The following is a 23148-nucleotide window of genomic DNA, read 5'->3' as shown; positions in this document are numbered from 1 at the left end:
AGGAACTAAAAAAAATGTCCACCTGGTCAGGAAGGCCACAAAGAAGCATGTCATTTTTCAGAGCTCTATGTGGGAGGAAAAAAAAAAAAGTCTATCATAAAAAAAATCAAAACTCTAAAACTCTACAAGGCACAGCTATAAAGTCTGAATGTACACTGCCTATATGGTACAGGAACCCTAAGCCAGGAAATTAACTTGGGGAAAAAATGGCTGTGCACTAATGAAACCCCTTAATTTCCTGGCAGAAACAAATGCAAAAGCTCTCTGTAGGACTCCTTACATAATCCTGGGTGCCAAGGATTCCTATGGAGCATGATGAAGATGTAGCTCTAGCTGTAGGTACATGCACAGTCAAAAATTAGAAAACACATGGGGAAATAACCACTTTGGGGAGAGAGTCAGGAGACATAATAGAAGGATCCCCAAGAATAATCTGAAAGATAAAACATAACAAGTGTCTAGAATTTTAAGCTATGATTATTAAAATCAATGACTCAGTTTATATCTTAAAAACTGATTAGATACAACTAAACAGAGAATTAGTGAACTGAAATATAGAGCTAAGGAAATTACTCAGAGTATAGTGTTGAGAAATAAAAACATGAAAAATGAATGTGCTGTGAACATTTGATCACACTATAAACAGAAGTAGTTTATACTGATATGATATACCCAGTTAGGAAATAGAAGAGTTGACCATATTTTTCACACAGTTGAGTTTGTGCAGCAGATATCATTGCGTTTGACTCTGTGTACCATGTAGAAGTGTTTGGGTTATAGTTTCCATGCAGTCCAGATGGAACCTTAGCAGGCTTAATCTTGGTATCACAGATGTATATAATGAAAGGTCAGCTGATTTCACAGCTATTCTCAAGCTGTTTGCCTATTCATTTTGGCTAGAAATAAAAACAGGAGGAGAGGAAAGACATCCTAAAGCCAGACAATTAAAAATCTCAGAAGACTAAGAACTAGAGAAACCATTGTTAAATGATTACCACAGTCTAGCTAATTAACATATCCATCACCTTACAGAGTTACAGTTTGTGTGTGTGTGTATGTGTGGTGATCAACTTTCTTAGCAAATTTTAATTATACAATACAGTATTATTAACTGTAGTTACCATGCTGTACATTAGATCTCCAGACTTTTCTATCCCACATAATTGAATCTTTGTACCCTTTGACCCACATCAAAATCATATTAGGTAAACATAAAAAGACTACTTGTTTCTTAGTTCACACATTTTTTTAACCAAACAATCTCTTGAACAAAATGGCTGATCATTAATACATTACACATTAATTATTTTCCTCAAACTAGGTAACAAAGAGGCAAGCAACAAACCAAGGCCTGAATAGAAAGATTACTGGTATTCTTGATTTCAGCTGGCTCATCTTGGTTTGCCAGCCAAAGATGAGAAGAGATAGGTTTTTGGGTTTTTTTTTCCTTAAGTCACAAATTTTCATTAATATATATAAATGTAACATACTGTAAAATGTTAGTACTTTTTCTTCTGAGGCAAACCTGTATTCTGTGAACCCAGATGTTAGTTAATCTTTGTTTGTATGGAATTATTGCAGGATCAAATCCATAGATTTTTTTTTCTAATTTCTAATTTAGCAAAAATTATTTCTATCTGCTCTAGGTAACTGTCCTAACTGATTTTTTGTTAGATATATTTATATTTTATGATGCCATTAAATTGAAATTGTTTGTTGTTGTTATTATTTTAACTGGGGAGCAAAAGTGGCAGGTAATTGGAAAATCAACCAGTATTGAAAGATTATATCTTGTAAGGCAAGAGAATAATGTAAAATGGTATTGCTGAACTTTAGGAATACCTTACTTATTTTAAAAGTGAGATAGACAGGGGGAAGGGTTAGGGGGAGGGATAGTTAGGGAGTTGGGGATTGACATGTACACACTGCTGTATTTAAAATGGATAACCAACAAGGACCTACTGTACAGCACCGGGAACTCTGGTCAATATTATGTAACAACCTAAATGGGAAAAGAATTTGAAAAAGAATAGATACATGTATATGTATAACTGAGTCACTCTGCTGTACACCTGAAACTAACACAACATTGTTAATCAACTATACTCCAATATAAAATAAAAAATAAAACAAAAATTAACTGAAGAAAAAAAGTGAGATAGATTTTATAGTCAAATGAATACAGTTGAGAACAACTACAATAGTACAATATATAATAAAGATGTTTATAAAATTGGTTGATAAATTAACATCAATCACTTTCTAATCTAGGTAATCATTGTGGAGCTTCCATAGAGCCTTTTTACTATTTATCCTAAGACTATTCTATTATTCCTCAGAGGAGGAGGCTGCTCCAGATGGTGCTGTTGCAGAATACAGACGAGAAAAGCAAAAGTATGAAGCTTTGAGGAAGCAGCAGGCAAAGAAGGGAACTTCCCGTGAAGACCAGGTAACTTCACAAACCAAAATCCATATACAGTTCATTGCCTTTTAATTGTCTTCAAGTGTTGTTAATGGAGCCTAATTTGATTATACACAAGGGGAAACATCACCTCTTAAAAATGGATATATTAAGGATATATTAATATAGGGGTGAAGTGATAAGGACCTTGGCCACTTAAGCAAAGATCCAGATGACAGAGTTCTTTCCTGACATAAAGGCATAAAGCCTAAAACTTTCAGGTTTCAACCTTGTACTCCCTTATTAAACACAGGAAGGCACGTAGTAAAACCACATATTACCAGATACTCAGGTAGAACCTTTGACTAAGTGAATATTATGAGATGAGGGAATTATAAATGATGAAGGTGTCTCTTCTGGATCAGCATCTCACCTGCTGCCTAGGCAGCTCCACTTGAAATTGTACAGTGCCTGTAAATAAGGCACTTTGTCCGCTAGTTGACTTCTACCATAAATAATACCACGAAAGTCTGCTTACTGAAAGTCATTCCTGAATCTTTAAGTAGTAATATAAGAGGATTGTCAGAAATCAAGAATAAAAAAGAGACAGGAAGCAAGCTCATCAATTTGGGAGTCAACACCATGCAGCACTTGGCACTTGATAAAATGAATCTCTTCAGCAGCTCTTTATGTTGAAAAGCTAGGGGGCAGACCAAAATTACTTATATTCGGTGCTGCCATATATACATGAGAACATGCCATTTTAGGCATATAAATAAAATAGGCAAAATAAAAGTAAATTAAAAAGCCCAAGCCTAGGGCTTCCCTGGTGGCGCAGTGGTTGAGAGTCCGCCTGCCAATGCAGGGGACACGGGTTCGTGCCCCGGTCCGGGAAGATCCCACATGCCGCGGAGCGGCTAGGCCCGTGAGCCATGGCCACTAAGCCTGCGCGTCCAGAGCCTGTGCTCCGCAACGGGAGAGGCCACAACAGTGAGAGGCCCACGTACTGCAAAAAAAAAAAAAAAAAAAAAAAAGCCCAAGCCTCTTTGAATAAATTAATCTAATCAGGAACTATATTATAAATGACACCTAATTACTGGTAAGGAAGATCATGCATCAGTGCCCGGAGTGAAAATAATCATAGGGAAAATTCAACAAGAATTCAGGTATAGTAAATTGTAATTACAGAGAACTAACGTGTAGTTTTCTAAAGAAATGGCACATCAAATGAAATTAGGAAAAAGTACTTTATTAACTTGTTTTCATGGACTCACAAAGTCCTCTGAATGTACTACCAAAAGATGTGAAGGATCACTCTTATTCTTGCATTCCTCTTTCTTCCCTCCTAGTAAATAATTATTAAGAATCTACCATGTCCTAATCACTGTATTTGGTGGTAAACGAGATAGAAACATCCCTGTCTTCTCTGAGCTATCAGGAAAAAGAGGCAGTTAAGTAATACAAATAAAATGGGGTGAACATTATGACAGGTTAGATACAGGAAACTATGTCAGTGTATAACAGTAGGACCTAACATGGCATAAGAATCTGGGAAGGCCTCCCTGAGAAAATGATTTGTCAGCTGAGCTTTGAGGGTGGATAGGACATAACATGGCTAGACTAAAGGGACAGTATATGAGGAGTCTTTGACCTCTTTTGCAAAGAACTAAAAGATGTTAAGTATGACTGGAACTTAGACTAAGAGAAAGAAAGAGATGAGTCTGGAGAGGTAAGCAGGAGCCAGTTCACACAAGATATTTTTGAGCCATATTATGGAGTTGAGATTTACCCCAAGAGCAGTGGGGAGCCATCGAAGGAAGGAGGTGATATGATCTCATTTGCACTATGGGAAGATCCCTCCAACCTGGCTGCAGTATGGAGAGTAGACTGGACCCGGGGCAGGACTGGCAGCCCAGAGACCATTTGAGAGACTCTTCTGTGTAGATATGCATGCACAAAGTGTGCCAGGGCAGGCCCCTTCAACACAGCTTCTTCATGCAGGGAAGGCTTGCTCTGTGCTGAAGAGCATGCTGTTAATGGTTGGCCCTACATTCCTTCAGCAAAAGCTAGAAGACTAATTCCCCTGGAGATGCCAAACAGAAATGCCTCCATGCAGATCCTATCTTCTTCAACCTATATTGGGCCCCATTTTTTTTGTGGTGTTAGCTTTTCTGCCTAGTGTCCTTTCTTGCCTTTTGAATGCAACTAGAGAAAGTCCAATCTTGAATATAGGAGAAATTAAGAAAGGCTGAGAGGATGTTTTTTTGTTTGTCATAGTCCCAGTCCTCCTTTTTTGAGCAAATACCAACAGCACGTTAATTGGCTCTAAAAACAGACTGCCTCGCCACTTTCAACTCAAAAGAATAAAATCCAGGTCTGGCGCAGTTTTCTAGGAAGTCTGAAAATTTCATTCCACTAAGAGGTCTCCTTTGTTTTCATTTTTCTTTATGCCCTCAGAAAAGACGTTTCCAAGTGTGTGAAAATCCACCATCAAAAATTGATGGGGTTTGCTTTTAAGTGATAGATAGATAGATAGATAGATAGATATAGAGATAGAGACAGACATGTAGAGGTATATATTTATATAATATATAGATATATACACACACAGAAACACTTAAGAAGCCTTGAAGAATATATACCAAATGTCCACAATGGTTACTTATTCTTAGTGGTGGGATAATAGATATTTTTGTTTTGCTTCTCTTTGTTTTCTAATATTTCTACAATAATCACTTTTCTTATTATAAAGCAAATACAATAAAAGTTTGTAGGTGAAAGGTTTTTTTAATGAATAAGGTTTTAAAACAAAGGATGTTTTCTTTATCTGTTAACATTGTTTGAAGAGCTTAGTCCCACAATTGCTACTCTAGAAACAGATAAAATATCTAAACCCTCACATGCTAGCAGCCCTCAGAATGCCTATGAGAATATTCTATAGAATTTATAGTTTTTCCTTAAAACTCATCTCATTCAGCAACTATGGTAATGTATATATTTTCCACCATTGTCCATGTGGGCATTAAATTTTGCAGAAACATATAAGGCACTTTTCACTATCATTTTTTAGCAATAACTGCCTTTGTTTCTTGAAGACATTTTGACATCACCTGTCTTTATTGAGCTTAGTTTCTAGACCACCAAAACCTACTTAATTTTTTCATGAACCATGGTCTTAATGATATTTTAGATAAATTCTGGAGCCTCCAAGTTACTGTGATTCTTTATTATATTTGTTATTCACATATTGAACTATCACACACATTTTTCCTTATGAAATGTAAGTACAGTTGGCCCTTGAACAACACAGCTTTGAACTTTGTGGGTCCACTTATATGTGAATTTCTTTCAGTAAATATGTACTACAGTTCTAGACCAACTGCAGTTGGTTGCATAACCACCAATGTAGAGGGAGAGCTGGCTGTAAAGTTATGAGTGGATTTTCAACCGCTCAGAGGGTTGGTGCCCCTAACACTCATGTTGTTTAAGGGTCAACTGTATTTTAGTACTGAATTCAATGTACCAGCATCTTAATTAGAAACTTGATTTTTTTAGACAAGGTAGTACTTTATCCCATTTCACAGTTATGTACTTTTTAAAACTATAGAATAAAAAAACATTTCTCTAATTTCTGATTCTCTACTCAAATTCTGAAGCAAACTGTTAAGGTATAGCCAGGGGACAATATGATTAAAATTTCAGGCACCTGCTGTTTCCTTTTACCTACAAAGGACATTGGAGCCAAAAATAAAAATATCAGAGAAATAGTCCCTTTTTTACAAAAACACACTCAATGTGATATTTATATCCTACTTCTTTCACTTAACAGTAGAATATAATATTTCTTGTGTATAATTTTAATAATAGTGTAATCACATATTCATTGCTTTTTACCAAATTTATCTAGCTCCTTATTAATAGACATTTAACATGTTTCCATTTTTCACTTGTATGAATATTGCTGCAGTGCACATCTTTTGCATAAGCCATTTTCGGTGTTTCAGATTATTTCTCTACATGTATTCCCAGGATTGGAATTATTGAATCAAAGGGAATGATCATTTTAAAGTTTCTGATATGTATAAAAAACTTTCCAAAGATGTCACTCCAATTTACGCACCTTCCAACAATTAACATGTTCATTCATTTCACCTTCCCCAACATTGACATTTTTATATTTTTGGAAATTTGTTCAATACTATTTGTTTTTGGTGGGTTTTTTTTTTTTGATTTCACATGTCTTAGTGAAGTACCTCCCTATCTTGTGGACACTAAAAACTTAGCTATTAGTAAGCATGCATTTTAAAGTTTAAACATCTTCTACATAAACAAATGTATTTTCCCCAAATCAGAAAATAGTCACATATCCCTGAGGGAAAATGTCAGTGCAAGTGAAAATGGGGCAATGTCAAGGTTTGTGAATATCAATCACTGTTGCAGCTGGAAGGCAGTTTTGTTATTTTCCTTCAAAATTAAAAAAATTAAGTGTTTTACATCCTGGAAGGATATTTTCTTTTCTACCAAATTTAAATGTCTCTTCTGAAATTATATTTATCCTTATCAGTAAACTTAGCAGTCTAATTGTTATTTCAGACCCTTGCGCTGCTGAACCAGTTTAAATCTAAACTCACTCAAGCAATTGCTGAAACTCCTGAAAATGACATTTCTGAACCAGAAGTAGAAGATGATGAAGGATGGTAAGGCCTTTGATTTCTTTATATTACCATGAACAAACAAGCTCAAAGCAGAGACACTATTAGGATATTTCTACTATATCATCCCTTTTTTTTTCAGACTTTACCTTCCATTATACCCTCATCATTATAGGGCCTTGGCACCCTTTTACTTCATTTCAGTTCAGTAAGCATTTATTTAGTGCTTGGTGTATTCCCAGTATTGGGCTAGCCAGTAGAAAATACACAGGAAATATATGACCCTATCCTTGCCCTAAATAACTTTCTAATATTGTGGAAAAGATAAGACTCACGTTAAACAGCTAGAAAACAGCCTTAAAAGATTCTGAGTCATTAACTTCTTACACTTTCCCACAAACATTTTAGAACTCATTAGTCCATTTCATAATCCTACTAAGTTCCTCTTCAAATTATGACCTACAGGATCCTAGCAATACATGCATAGTTAACTTATTTTTATCTTTGGATATTTTTCAGCTTTTTAAGACACTGATAAGAAATAAAGGGATTAATGACTTGTATGTGTCCTGTGCTTAGCACTTTATCCTATACTGGCAAAAAGGAAAAAAAAAAAAAGAGAGCACTGTGCTTTTCTCTTCTCACACTCCTCTGCCCTCCAGCTGACTCCACATGTAGTATATTAGGCCTCCCCACACCTAACTGCCTCCACGCCCGCACTACACCCTGGCTCAGGCACATTGCTGCGAGCAAGCCAGTGGGTCACCCCCCACACATGACTCACCCTCTGGAGCCTCTGAACTGTCACATGTGCCATTACCCCAACCTAGAATCATAGCCTCACTCCTCTCTGCCAAACAGCATCTCTCCCCTATTTCAAAACTCTGTTCAACACTCCCATCCTCCAGGAAACCAGTCAGCAAGATTTGTTGAGCACTCACAAATCTAGAGGGTGGAGGAAAGAGGGCTGGAACACATATTAAAAAAGACATAAAAACACTTATTAAGAAAACATTTAAGCAAGTAAGGCTCTGCAACTATATATAACTTTAATCAAAAGGGCCGGGTGATGATGATTTGAATGGGATGAATCCTACCTACCATACGATCCTGGAATTACTTGTATATTTCTCAATATGTGATTTCTGTATGGTCTGGGTTATGATGCCAATTTTTGTAAAACCCTAGGTCTCTTTTAATAGGTTTCTATTACTTATGTGTATTTGTTTATACTTAAATTCAAAGTTGCTTAAGGCAGAAGCTGGCTCCTCCCATAGTTCTTTGCTAAAGGTGAAGGCTCAGTGAGTGTTGAATGACCCATAGAGATAAATGCACATTGCACAGAAAAACTTCGTTTTTTTAAATGACTGGACAGGTTTAGTTTTATTTTGGATTCTTTGAATGTCTCAAAATATCTTTCAAGTGTTTTGGGTTCAGCCACTACACACAAAAAAATGTTTTGCCAAGTCCTCTTCCCCTTATTTTTGAATCCATATGCATTTTTTAAGGAAATATGATCCATGTGTTTCTGATTCATTTACACTTAACTCATCAAGATGGTGTTTTGTAAGAGCAGTTTGATGCCCAATAAGTTTTTTTAACCTTTTTGTAAGCCATTTAAGTCCTTTTTTATTGAACAGGAAAGTCACCAACAAAGTTAAACCCAGAAGTTTCATTTGAAACTCATAACCCACAGGATTCAAATTTACTTTCAACTTGGCAAGACCGTTTACCTTCCCAAGGTTCTTCCTAGTCCCTTGGTTCAGTATCCTGTCATTTTGAATTCCTCATTAGCATCAGATATCAATTAGTGTTTTTGAAAGTGTCATTCTTGTTTTTGATGTGATTTCACAATACAGTCAATGTTCTAACATCCTCATTAGAGAGTTAAACAAATGGGGAAACTTCACCAGATTGGGGGAAAAAAAGATCACTGGTCAATGACATTGGCTAGTTCTCCATCTGGGGAACAAAAATAAGTGGTAAAGGAAGGGGAAATAGGGTAAAGGAACCATTACCAGCGGTTCCTTTCTGCTTGCAATTGCAGTCACCTAACCAGAAAGTCAGAACTCTACACTATGTACCTACATACTTTTTGTATATTTTTTTAATCTAACATCTAATTAAAGTTCCTTTAGTATTCTTACAGAATACATGGGGGCACTTATATACAGCCTTTTTGTTGCATTGTAGAATACTGAAATTTTATAACCTGATGAGCAACAGCATCACTTCTGTCCATAAATAAACCAGTTCAGCTTTATCAAGTCTCTGGTGATTTAGATCATCTCTCATAAAGTATACTCCACTCAGAAAAGAAGTCTTGTATTCAAAATGATTTATAGCAAATATTATGACTTCATGGCATGTGCATGTGTGTTATGCATAAATTACATGGTTCCCAGACTATTTTGTAGGTCACGCTTGCCGCTTTTCTAAGAAGTGAAAGTCAGCCAGTGCTGTACTACACCGTCAGGGTCTGTTATCTGAGGTAAAATGATTGCTTCTAAGACATTTTTATGTGTCCACATGAGTGACCACACATTGAGGGATCATTTTCATTTTCTGTCAAGATAGAAACCATTACCAATTTGTTATGTTTTCTTTTACTTGGCAAACTGTTCTATTCACATTTTTGGCTGAGCTGCTGTATTGGCATAGTATACAACAGACATTTGGGTACCATTCAGCAGCATTCTACTTTTTATGCAAAAAAAAAGAAAAAGTGGGATGGGGAGAGAAAGAAAAGAAATATGATTCTATTGTAAACACTGTATATGGTGTTTGATAATTATTCCCAGATTTCACTGTCTAACAAGGCATTTAAGGAAGTGTTATTAGTAGATCTAAGCTGAAATGCATGATAGAAATTTTTCACTCAAAATTATTGTCATTCTTCCTTTGTTGGGATATATACTGCCAATATTTGATAGTGGTAGTGACGGGCACCAGATTCTAGTATAGCAGCTAAAGGAGACTCTTTGCCACTACATTCCTTCATCCCACAGCATCACACACTCTTATAGCTATAGAAACCTTCTTCAAACATGGATTTTATAAAACCAACTAGATACATAGCAGGAGTTATCAGCCAAAGGATTCATATGACCATGTGGATGAAGTCCATATGCCATTTTGGGTTTGGTTAGATAAAGCTTGGTTAGCTCCCCAAAAAAGTTTTGAGAGCTGTCTGACAAGGCAGTAGAGGGACTTATAAAAAAGAAAGCCACCTGCTCCTTACACAACAAAATTGGCATTCTAAGGGGAGGGAAAAAATTAAATCTATGAGAGTAGACTGCAGTCTTGTGAACATTAACTATTCACTACTATGTTCCATTGAAAATTCTTTCCAGATTGTTAACATAAAACTTCACAACAAACATACAAGATAAAATAATAATATAAATGTCTATCTGCCTTCCTCCCTTTTCCTCTTCTCTCTCTCCCCTTCACCACTTTCCCTTAGTACATACAGTATTCAGTAATATAAGAATAGGAAAACACTAACAACTGCATGGTTGCCTCAAGTAAATATTTTAATTATTTTATTATATAAAGAAAAGATACTCACTGTAGAAAAACCAGAGTATAGATCCCACAAAAGAAGTAAATTAAATCACCTGTGATCCCAAACTCAACAATAAATATTAATTTATACATACATACATATATATATATATATATATATATATATACCCTTCCACATACTTTTATGCATATTTTAGGCAGAAATGAGATTATATAATACTACAGTTTTATAACTTGGTTTTTTTCCCTCAGCAATATATAATGAGTATTTTTCCTTGCCGTACGTAATTTTATGATATACTGTTTGAATTCTGTACTGTGACCATATAGTATTCCATTATATGCTGAACCATGGTTTACTCGATCAGTGCCATGTTGTTGGATATTTAGGCTCTTTCCGGTTTTTATTATTATACACAGCACTGTAATGAACATCTTTATATCTATGTCATTGCTGCTTTTCTCAGGATAAATTTCTAAAACTGGAATTGCTTAGTCAGTGGGTATGCATGTTAGGCTCTGCTAAATATTTTCAAATGGCCCTACCAAAATGTCATTCCAATTTATACTCCCAAATAAATATCATTTTTATGACTTGCTTTTAGGGCTGTTAGAATCATAAGAATTAATTAAGGTACTTTACAGCAGTTAGTGAAAGAGAATAACATTTTAGAAGAAATGCTTTGCCCTTGTAAACTTTTAAAAAATACACAGTCTGGTTTGCTTCTGTTTTTAATATCTGGTACAAATTCCAACATAACTCTGCAAGATCATCAGCTCTAAGTATTCTTGTTCTTGGTGCTGAAAAAGTCTCCAAGATAATCCTATGGGTTAGAACTTTATGATCTAGATTTTTTTTTTCAGTTTTATTACTACACCTTGGCTTGCATTAAAAATCAGTCTTATCAGCCAGACAGTTTGTTTCTGCTAAAGACTGGAGTTCTGAGAACCAAGTTAGCATAGCATGGAAGCAACAAGTACCAGTTGTCTTGAGTATCCAAAACAGTGAAAAACAGTGAAAATTTAATAATGCAGATGTTAAAAAAAAAAGATTATAAACTGTTAGACCCATTTAGACCTCGTTATAAGATACCATTAAAGGACGTAGCCTCATTTCATTGTTTATATTGGCAAAGTTTTAAACACCTTTTATATGTAATACTATAATTACAGATGTAATACATATTGTATATGATTTGGTCATGTATTGAGTGAAAGGTGCTGTTACAACAAATGAATATTTTAATTATAGTCCCCACTTCATTCAAGCAGGACATTGCCAGGCATGGGTAACAAGCTGGTGTAGACAAATACAAATGCAGCTCTAAGGAGACTGTGAAACTGATGAAAGCCCAGGTTAGCCAAGTGAGAGACCTTTACCCTTTAGTGTAGGTGGGACAGCAGGTCTCAAACTGTTGGTCTCTGGACCACTTTTATACTCTTAAAAATTACTGAGGACCCCAAAGAGCTTTTGTTCTGTGAAATACATTTATTGATATTTACCTTATTAGAAATTAATACTAAGAAATTTTAAATCACTTCAAAATAACAATAATGAACCTATTACATGTTAACATAAATAATATATTTTTATGAAGAATAATTACATTTTTAAAGCAGAAAATATAGTGAGAAGAGTGGTATTGATTTACTTTTTTTCATATCTCTAATGTCTAGCATAACAGGAGCAGCTGGATTCTCATATCTGCTTCTGCATTTCACTCTGTTTTGATCTCATATTTACATCATGTGTTCTCTGAAAATTTTCACTGTACATTCATGAGAGGATGAGAATAATGAGGGCAAATACTATCTTAGTATTCATACAAAAATTATTTTGACATTGCAGGCACAGTGATCCCCAGTACTTTGAGAACTGCTGGGTTATAGCATATCTAGTCACTGTGTGTGTCATGATGGTCCTTATTTATCAGAGGTTATGACCCAATCTGTAGGTCCTGGGAAGCTTCATTCCAGATCCTGGTTTGTGATCCTTGTTCTCAAGCGATACCAAAGTAGTGCTTTCTGAATTAAATGTGCCCAGCACCATTGGCCTAGACCTGTTACAGCACAATTCTTACCACTTCCACAGCAACCCCTTACTGGCCCTCAACTGCTTTGGAATGGTCTGTGGCATACCAGTTTGATTTTATTGTTCTTGTTTGTTTTTCCCCAGCTCAATTACATTGAGATATTAATATATAACATTGTTTAAGGAGTACAATATAATGATTTGATACACAAATATATTGTGAAATATGTACCACAGTAAGGTTAACACATCCTTCATCTCACATAATTACCATTTTGTTGCTGTACCCCCCAGAACTTATCCATCTTATAACTGAAAATTTAAACCCTTTGACCAGCATCTCATTTCCTCCACCCCCTAACCCCTGGCAACCACCATTCTACTCTTTGTTTCCATGAGTTCAGTGTTTTTGGATTCCACATATAAGTGGGATCATAAACTATCTGTCGTTCTCTATCTGGTTTATTTCATTACTTAGCATAATGCCCTCAAGGTTTTTCTTCTATAGGGTTGGCCATAAGATCTTATGGAAAAACCTGAACGATCTTTTTGGCCAACCCAATATTTTATGCCTGAATAATATTTCATTGCATATATATGTATGTGTGTGTATATATATATATCACATTTTCTTTCTCCATTTATTTGTTGATGGACACTTAGGTTGTTTTCATGTCTTGGCTATAGTGAATAATGCTACAATGAACATGGTAGTGCAGCTATCTCTAAGACAGTGATTTTGTTTCCTTCAGATATATACATAGAAGTGGGATTGATGGCTCATATGGTAATTCTATTTTTAATTTCTTGAGGAACCTCCATACTATTTCCACAGCACTATACCAAATTACATTCCCACCATCAGTACATAATGGTTCCCTTTTCTCCACATCCTCACCAGCATTTGTTACTGCTTCTCTTTTTGACAGTAGCCATTCTAACCGGTATAGGGTGTTATATCATTGTGGTTTTGATTTGTATTCCCTTCTGATTACTGATGCTGAGCATTTTTTCATGTACTTGTTGACCATTTTTATGTCTTCTTTGGAGAAATGTCTATTCAGATCCTCTGCCCATTTTTCAGTAAGATTGGTTTTAAGTGCTTTTGAGTTATGTAAGTTCCTTATATATTTTGGATATTAACCCCTTATCAGTATATAGTTTGCTAATATATTCTCCCTTTCAGTTTGTTGATTTTTTTTCCCACGTGGAAGCTTTTTAGTTTTAAATGTAGTCCTACATCTTAACATTTGCTTTTGTTGCTGTGCTCTTGATGTCATATCCAAAAAGTGTTTGCCATGACCAATGTCAAGCAGCTTTTTTCTTATGTTTTCTTCTAGGAGTTTTACTGTATCAGGTCTTATGTTTAAATCCTCAATCATTTCGAGTTAATTTTTGTGAATGGTATTATATGAATTAGGGGTCCAATTTCATTCTTTTGCACGTGAATATCCAGTTTTCCCAGAACCATTTGTTGAAGAAACTATCCTTACCCCATTGGGTATTATTGGTTCCCTTGTCAAATATTGGGTTGGCCATAAAAGTTCATTTGGGTTTTTCTGTAAGATGTTACAGAAAAACCTGAACAAACTGTTATGGCCAACCCAATATTAGTTAACCGTATATGCATGGGTTTATTTCTGGGTTCTTGATTCTGTTTCACTGGTCTGTGTGTCTGTTTTTATGCTAGTACCATACTGTTTTGATTACTATAGATTTGTATTATAGTTTGAAATCAGGAAGTGTGATGCTTTCAGCTTTATTCTTTTTTTTTTTTTTTTTTTTTTTTTGCGGTATGCGGGCCTCTCACTGTTGTGGCCTCTCCCATTGCGGAGCACAGGCTCCGGACGCAAAGTTTCAGTGGCCATGTCTCATGAGCCCAGCTGCTCCGCGGCATGTGGGATCCTCCCGGACTGGCGCACGAACCCGTGTCCCCTGCATCGGCAGGGAGACTCTCAACCACCGCGCCACCAAGGAAGCCCTTCAGCTTTATCCTTGTTTCTCAGAATTGCTTTGGCTGTTCTGAGTCTTTTGTGGTTCCATACAAATTTTAGGATTTTTTTTTCTGCAAAAAAAATACATGCCATTGGAATTTTGACAGAAATTGTATTGAATCTATAGAAGACCTTAGATGGTATAGACATTTTAAAAATATTAACTCTTCTGATCCATGAGATATCTTTCCATTTATTTGTGTCTTCTTCAATTTCCTTCATCAGTGTCTTACAGTTTTTGGTGTATAGATCTTTTACTTCCTTGGTTAAATTTATCCCTAAGCATTCTTTTTTTATGCCACTGAAAATGGGATTTTTAAAATTTCTTTTTCAGATAGTTCATTGTTAGCTTACAGAAATGTTTTGATTTTGTACACTGATCATGAAATTTTATGAAATTCATTTATTAGTTCCTATGGCTTTTGGTTGGAGTCTTTAGAATTTTCTATGTATAAGATCATGTCATCAGCAGACAGAGAAAATTTTACATCTTCCTTTCCGATTTGGATACCTTATTTTTTTTCCTTAATTGTTTGGGCTAGGACTCCCAGTATGATGTTGAATAGTTGTGGTAATAGTGGGCACTCTTGTCTTGTTACCAATCTTAGAAGGAAAGCTTTCAACCTTTCAGCACTGAGTATGATGTTTGCTGTAGGGTTTGTCATATATGGCCTTTATCACGTTAAGTAATGTTCCTTCTATAACCAATGTATTAAGCGTGTTTATCATGAAAGGATTTTGAATTTTATCAAATGCTTTTCCTGTGTCTATTGGATCATGCTTTAATTTTTTGTCTTTCATTCTATTAATGTGGTATATAACATTTATTGGTTTGCATATATTGAACCATCCATACATCTCAGGGACAAATCAAACTTGATCGTGGTGTATGATGCTTTTAATGTGCTGTTGAATTCAGTTAGCTAGTAGTTTGTTGAGAATTTTGCATCCATACTCATCATATTGGCCTATAGTTTTAATTTCTTGTAGTGTCCTTATCTGACTTTGGCATCAAAGTAATTCTGGCCTCATAAAATGAGGCTGGAAGTGTTGCCTCCCCTTCAATTTTTTGGAACAGTTTGAGAATAATCGATTCTTCTTTAAATGTTTGGTAGAATTTGCCCATGAAGCTCTCTGGTCCTGAGCTTTTCTTTGTTGGGAGGCTTTTGATTACTGATTCAGTCTTTTTACTTGTTATTGATCTGTTCAGATTTTCTATTTCTTTATGATTCACACAGTAGTCTCATGCTCCATTGTATTTCTGTGGCATCAATTGCAGTGTTTCCGCTTTCATTTCTAATTTTATTTGAGTCCTCTCTCTCTTTTTCTTGGTAAGTCTGACTAAAGGGTTATCAATTTTATTTTTCAAAAAAACCACCTCTTAGATATGTTGATCTTTTCTATTATTCTTTTCTCTATTTCATTTATTTCTGCTCTGATCTTTGTTATCTCCTTTTATCTGCTAACTTTGGCTTAGTTTGTTCTTCTTTTTCTAGTCCCTTGAGGTGTAAAGTTAGGTTGTTTGAGATCTTTTTTTGTTTGTTTAACGTATGCATTTATCACTATAAATGTCCCTCTTAGTACTACTTTTGCTACATACCATAAGTTTTGCAATGTTGTGTTTCCATTTTTATTTGTTTCAAGATATATTTTGATTTTCCTTTTGATTTCAACTTTGACTGATTTGTTGTTCAGGAGTATGTAGTTTAATTTTCCACTTATTTGTGAATTTTCCAGTTTTCTTCCTCATCATTGATTTATACTTTCATACCATTGTGGTTGGGAAAGACACTTGGTATGATTTCACTGTTTCTAAATTTGCTAAGACTTGTTTTGTGACCTAATGTATGATCTAACCTAGAGGATGTTCTGCGTCCACTGGAGAAGATTGTGTATTTTGCTGCTGTTGGATGGAATATTCTGTATACGTCTATTAAGTCTTTAAAGTATAGTTTAAGCCCAAGGTTTCTTTATTGATTTTCTGCCTGGATGATCTATCCATTGTTGAAAGTAGGGTACTGAAATCCCTTACTGTGGTTGTATTGTCATCTATTTCTCCCTTAAGATCTGTTAGCATCTGCTTAATATTTTAGGTGCTCTGATGTTGGGTACATATATATTTACAATTGTTATATCCTCTCAATGAATTGGTCCCTTTATCATTATATAGTAACCTTCTTTGTCTCCTGTTATCATTTTTTCCTTAAAGTTTATTTTGTCCGATGTAAGTATAGCTACCCTTGCTTTTTTTCATTTCCATTTCTGTAGAATATCTTTTTCCATCCCTTCACTTTAAGCCTCTGTTTGTCCTTGAAGCTGAAGTGAGTCTCTTGTAGGCAGCATATAATTGGGTCTATTTTTTTTTTCCATCCAGCCATTCTATATCTTTTGATTAAAGAATTCAATCCATTTACATATAAAGTAATTATTGATAGGTAAGAATTTACTATGCTTAATCTTGTTAGTTGTTTTCTGCCTGTTTTGTATGTCTTTTGTTCCTTTCTTTCTTGCTGTCTTCCTTTGTGAATTGATGATTTTCCATAGTGGTGTATTTTGATTCCCTTCTCTTTATCTTGTGAGTATCTACTATAGGTTTTTGTTTTGTGGTCACCCTGAGGCTTACTTGAAAATTTTGTAGATATAACAGTCTATTATAAGCATCTGATAACAGTTTAACTTTGATCACATACAAAAACTCTGCTCTTTTACTCCCCATATTTTGTTTTTGATGTCACAAATTACATCATCTTATATTGTGTATCCAGTAAAAAATTATTGTAACTATAGTTGCTTTTAGTACTTTTGTCCTTTAACCTTTAGAGAGTTAAGTAGCTAACACACCACCATATTACAGTACTAGAGTATTTTTAATCTAACTATATACTCATCTTTACCAGTGTGTTGTATGTTTTCATGTTACTAACTAGCACCTTTTTGTTTCAGCTGAAGAATTCCTTTCAGCATTTCTTGTAAGGCAGGTTTTGTGATGATAAATTCCATCTATTTTTGTTTGGGAAAGTTTTTATCTCACCTTCACTTCTGAAGGACAACTTTGTTGGGTAAAGTATTCTTGGTTGGCAGTTCTTTCTTTCAGCACTTTAAATGTATCCTGTCACTGTCCCCTGACCTGCAATGTTTCTGCTGACAAATCTGCTGATAGCCTTATGGGGGTTCCCTTGTATGAAAGACTTTTTTTCTCTAACTGCTTTTAAAATTCATTTTCGTTTATTGTAGACAGTTTTACTATAATGCATCTTAGAGAAGATTGTTTTAAATTGGAGGGCTTGGGCTTCCCTGGTGGCGCAGTGGTTGAGAGTCCGCCTGCCGATGCAGGGGACACGGGTTCGTGCCCCGGTCCGGGAAGATCCCACATGCCGCGGAGCGGCTGGGTCCATGAGCCGTGGCCTCTGAGCCTGCGCGGCCAGAGCCTGTGCTCCGCAATGGGAGAGGCCACAACAGTGAGAGGCCCGCGTACTGCAAAAAAATAATAATAATAATAATAAAGAAATAAATTGGAGGGCTTCCCTGGTGGTGCAGTGGTGGAGAGTCCGCCTGCTGATGCAGGGGACATGGGTTCATGCCCAGGTCTGGGAAGATGCCACATGCTGTGGAGCGGCTGGGCCCGTGAGCCATGGCTGCTGGGCCTGAGCGTCGAGAGCGTGTGCTCTGCAATGGGAGAGGCCACAACAGTGAGAGGCCCACGTACTGCAAAAAAACAAAAAAACAAACAAAAAAAACAAATAAGTTGGAATTATGTGGTGACCTATTAGCTTCATAAACTTGTATGTCCAAATCTCTCACCAGATTTAGGAAATTCAAAGCCATTATTTTTTTTTAACATCTTTATTGGAGTATCATGGCTCTACAATGGTGTGTTAGTTTCTGCTTTATAACAAACGGAATCAGTTATACATATACATATGTTCCCATATCTCTTCCCTCTTGCGTCTCCCTCCCTACCACCCTCCCTATCCCACCCCTCCAGGTGGTCACAAAGCACCGAACTGATCTCCCTGTGCTATGTGGCTGCTTCCCACTAGCTATCTACCCTACGTTTGGCAGTGTACACATGTCCATGCCACTCTCTCACTTTGTCACAGCTTACCCTTCCCCCTCCTCATATCTGCACGTCTCTAGTAGGTCTGTGTCTTTATTCCCATCTTGCCTCTAGGTTCTTCATGACCTTTTTTTTTCCCCTTAGATTCCATATATATGTGTTAGCATACGGTATTTGTTTTTCTCTTTCTGACTTACTTCACTCTGTATGACAGACTCTAGGTCCATCCACCTCACTACAAATAACTCAATTTCATTTCCTTTTATGGCTGAGTAATATTCCATTGTATATATGTTTGACATCTTGTTTATCCATTCATCTGTTGATGGACACTTAGGTTGCTTCCGTGTCCTGGGTATGTTAAATAGTGCTGCAATGAACATTGTGGTACATGACTCTTTTTGAATTATGGTTTTCTCAGGGTATATGCCCACTCGTGGGATTGCTGGGTCATACGGTAGTTCTATTTTTAGTTTTTTAACGAACCTCCATAGTAGCTGTATCAATTTACATTCCCACCAACACTGCAAGAGGGTTCCCTTTTCTCCACACGCTATCCAGCATTTATTGTTGGTAGATTTTTTGATGATGGCCATTCTGACCAGTGTGAGGTGATATCACATTGTAGTTTTGGTTTGCATTTCTCTAATGATTAATGATGTTGAGCACTCTTTCATGTGTTTGTTGGCAAGCTGTATATCTTCTTTGGAGAAATGTCTATTTAGGTCTTCTGCCCATTTTTGGACTGGGATGTTTCTTTTTTGATATTGAGCTGCATGAGCTGCTTGTAAATTTTGGAGATTAATCCTTTGTAAGCTGCTTCATTTGCAAATATTTTCTCCCATTCTGAGGGTTGTCTTTTCATCTTGTTGATGGTTTCCTTTGCTGTGCAAAAGCTTTGAAGTTTCATTAGGTCCCATGTGTTTATTTTTGTTTTTATTTCCATTTCTCTAGGAGGTGGGTCAAAAAGGACCTTGCTGTGATTTATGTCATAGAGTGTTCTGCCTATGTTTTCCTCTAAGAGTTTGATAGTGTCTAGCCTTACATTTAGGTCTTTAATCCATTTTGAGTTTATTTTTGTGTTTGGTTTTAGGGAGTGTTCCAATTTCATTCTTTTACATGTAGCTGTCCAGTTTTTGCAGCACCACTTATTGAAGAGGCTGTGTTTTCTCCATTATATATTCTTGCCTACTTTATCAAAGATAAGGGGGACCATACGTGCGTGGGTTTATCTCTGGGCTTTCTAGCCTATTCCACTGATCTGTATATCTGTTTTTGTGCCAGTACCATACTGTATTGATTACTGTAGCTTTGTAGTATAGTCTGAGGTCAGGGAGCCTGATTCCTCCAGCTCCATTTTTCTTTCTCAAGATTGCTTTGGCTATTCGGGGTCTTTTGCGTTTCCATACAAATTGTAAAATTTTTTGTCCTAGGTCTGTGAAAAATGCCAGTGATAGTTTGATAGGGATTGCATTGAATCTGTAGATTGCTTTAGGTAGTAGAGTCATTTTCACAATGTTGATTCTTCCAATCCAAGAACATGGTATATCTCTCCATCTGTTTGAATCATCTTTAATTTCTTTCATCAGTGTCTTATAATTTTCTGCATACAGGTCTTTTGTCTCCTTAGGTAGGTTTATTCCTAGATATTTTATTCTCTTTGGTGCAATAGTAAATGGGAATGTTTTCTTAATTTCTCTTTCAGATTTTTCATCATTAGTGTATAGGAATGCAAGAGATTTCTGTGCATTAATTTTGTATCCTGCTACTTTACCAAATTCATTGATTAGCTCCAGTAGTTTTCTGGTAGCATCTTTAGGATTCTCTATGTATAGTATCATGTCATCTGCAAACAGTGACTTTACTTTTGTTTTTTTTCCGGTACACAAGCCTCTCACTCTTGTGGCCTCTCCTGTTGTGGAGCACAGGCTCCGGACGCGCAGTCTCAGCAGCCATGGCTCACGGGCCTAGCCGCTTCGCGGCATGGGGGATCTCCCAGACCGGGGCACGAACCCGTGTCCCCTGCATCGGCAGGTGGACTCTCAACCACTGCACCACTAGGGAAGCCCACTTCTCCTTTTTCAATTTGGATTCCTTTTTCTTCCCTGATTGGTGTGGCTAAAACTTACAAAACTATGCTGAATAATAGTGGTGAGAGTGGGCGACCTTGTCTTGTTCCTGATCGTAGTAGAAATGGTTTCAGTTTTTCACCATGGAGGACGATGTTGGCTGTGGGTTTGTCATATATGATCTTTATTATGTTGAGGAAAGTTTTCTCTATGCCTACTTTCTGCAGGGTTTTTATCATAAATGGGTGTTGAATTTTGTCGAAAGATTTCTCTGCATCTATTGAGATGATCATATGGTTTTTCTCCTTCAATTTGGTAATATGGTTTATCACATTGATTGATTTGTGTATATTGAAGAATCCTTGCATTCCTGGGATAAACCCCACTTGATCATGGTGAATGATCCTTTTAATGTGCTGTTGGATTCTGTTTGCTAGTATTTTGTTGAGGATTTTTGCATCTATGTTCCTTAGTGATATTGGCCTGTAGTCTTCTTTCTTTGTGACATCTTTGTCTGGTTTTGGTATCAGGGTGATGGTGGCCTCGTAGAATGAGTTTGGGAGTGTTCCTCCCTCTGCTATATTTTGGAAGAGTTCGAGAAGGATAGGTTAGCTCTTTTCTAAATATTTCATAGAATTTGCCTGTGAAGCCATCTGGTCCTGGGCTTTTGTTTGTTGGAAGAGTTTTAATCACAGTTTCAATTTCAGTGCTTGTGATTGGTCTTTTCATATATTCTATTTCTTCCTGGTTCAGTCTCGGAAGGTTGTGCATTTCTAAGAATTTGTCCATTTCTTCCAGGTTGTCCATTTTATTGGCATAGAGTTGCTTGTAGTAATCTATCATGATCCTTTGTATTTCTGCAGTGTCAGTTGTTACTTCTCCTTTTTCATTTCTAATTCTATTGATTTGAGTCTTCTCCCTTTTTTTCTTTATGAGTCTGGCTAATGGTTTATCAATTTTGTTTATCTTCTCAAAGAACCAGCTTTTAGTTTTATTGATATTTGCTATCGTTTCCTTCATTTCTTTTTCATTTATTTCTGATATGATCTTTATGATTTCTTTCCTTCTGCTAACTTTGGCATTTTTTTGTTCTTTCTCTAATTGCTTTAGGTGTAAGGTTAGGTTGTTTATTTGAGATGTTTCTTGTTTCTTAACGTAGCATTGTATTGCTATAAACTTCCCTCTTAGAACTCCTTTTGCTGCATTCCATAGGTTTTGGGTCATCGTGTTTTCATTGTCATTTATTTCTAGGTATGTTTTTATTTCCTCTTTGATTTCTTCAGTGATCTCTTGGTTATTAAGTAGTGTATTGTTTAGCCTCCATGTGCTTGTGTTTTTTACAGATGTTTTCCTGTAATTGATATCTAGTCTCATAGCGTTGTGGTCAGAAAAGATACTTGATACCATTTCAATTTTCTTAAACTTACCAAGGCTTGATTTGTGAACCAAGATATGATCTATCCTGGAGAATGTTACATGAGCACTTGAGAAGAATGTGTATTCTGTTTTTTTTGGATGGAATGTCCTATAAATATCAATTAAGTCCATCTTGTTTAATGTGTCACTTAAAGCTTGTTTCCTTATTTATTTTCATTTTGGATGATCTGTCCATTGGTGAATGTGTTATTGTCGATTTCCCCTTTTATGGCTGTTAGTATTTGCCTTATGTATTGAGGTGCTCCTATGTTGGGTGCATAAATATTTACAACTGTTATATCTTCTTCTTGGATCGATCCCTTGATCATTATGTAGTGTCCTTCTTTGTCTCTTCTAATAGTCTTTATTTTAAAGTCTATTTTGTCTGATATGAGAATTGGTACTCCAGCTTTCTTTTGGTTTCCATTTGCATGGAATATCTTTTTCCATCCCCTCACTTTCAGTCTGTATGTGTCCCTATGTCTGAAGTGGGTCTCTTGTAGACAGCATATATACGGGTCTTGTTTTTGTATCCATTCAGCCAGTCTATGTCTTTTGGTTGGAGCATTTAATCCATTTACATTTAAGGTAATTATCGATATGTATGTTCCTATTCCCATTTTCTTAATTGTTTTGGGTTTGTTATTGTAGGTCTTTTCCTTCTCTTGTGTTTCCTGCCTAGAGAATTTCCTTTAGCATTTGTTGTAAAGCTGGTTTGGTGGTGCTGAATTCTCTTAGCTTTTGCTTGTCTGTAAAGGTTTTAATTTCTCCATCAAATCTGAATGAGATCCTTGCTGGGTAGAGTAATCTTGGTTGTAGGTTTTTCTCGTTCATCAGTTTAAATATATCCTGCCACTCCCTTCTGGCTTGCAGAGTTTCTGCTGAAAGATAAGCTGTTAACCTTATGGGGATTCCCTTGTGTGTTATTTGTTGTTTTTCCCTTGCTGCTTTTAATATGTTTTCTTTGTATTTAATTTTTGATAGTTTGATTAATACATG

General features: G+C 36.1%; 1 protein-coding gene across 1 annotated transcript in view; it reads left to right on the top strand.

Moving 5' to 3' along the window:
- The window catches only part of CWC27 (CWC27 spliceosome associated cyclophilin), a 233671-nt gene that overhangs the window by 163725 nt on the left and 46798 nt on the right, over positions 1–23148 (top strand). The window contains exons 12-13 of the mRNA XM_082621632.1: positions 2340–2449; positions 6995–7098. Of these exons, the coding sequence (XP_082477758.1) occupies positions 2340–2449; positions 6995–7098 (214 nt within the window). The remainder of the gene's footprint in view (positions 1–2339; positions 2450–6994; positions 7099–23148) is intronic.

Source organism: Mesoplodon mirus (assembly GCF_964341445.2).
Source record: "Mesoplodon mirus genome assembly, chromosome: 5".
NCBI lineage: Eukaryota > Metazoa > Chordata > Mammalia > Artiodactyla > Ziphiidae > Mesoplodon > Mesoplodon mirus.
Note: the sequence above shows the minus strand (reverse complement) of the source record. Positions and strands in the feature narration are given on the sequence as shown.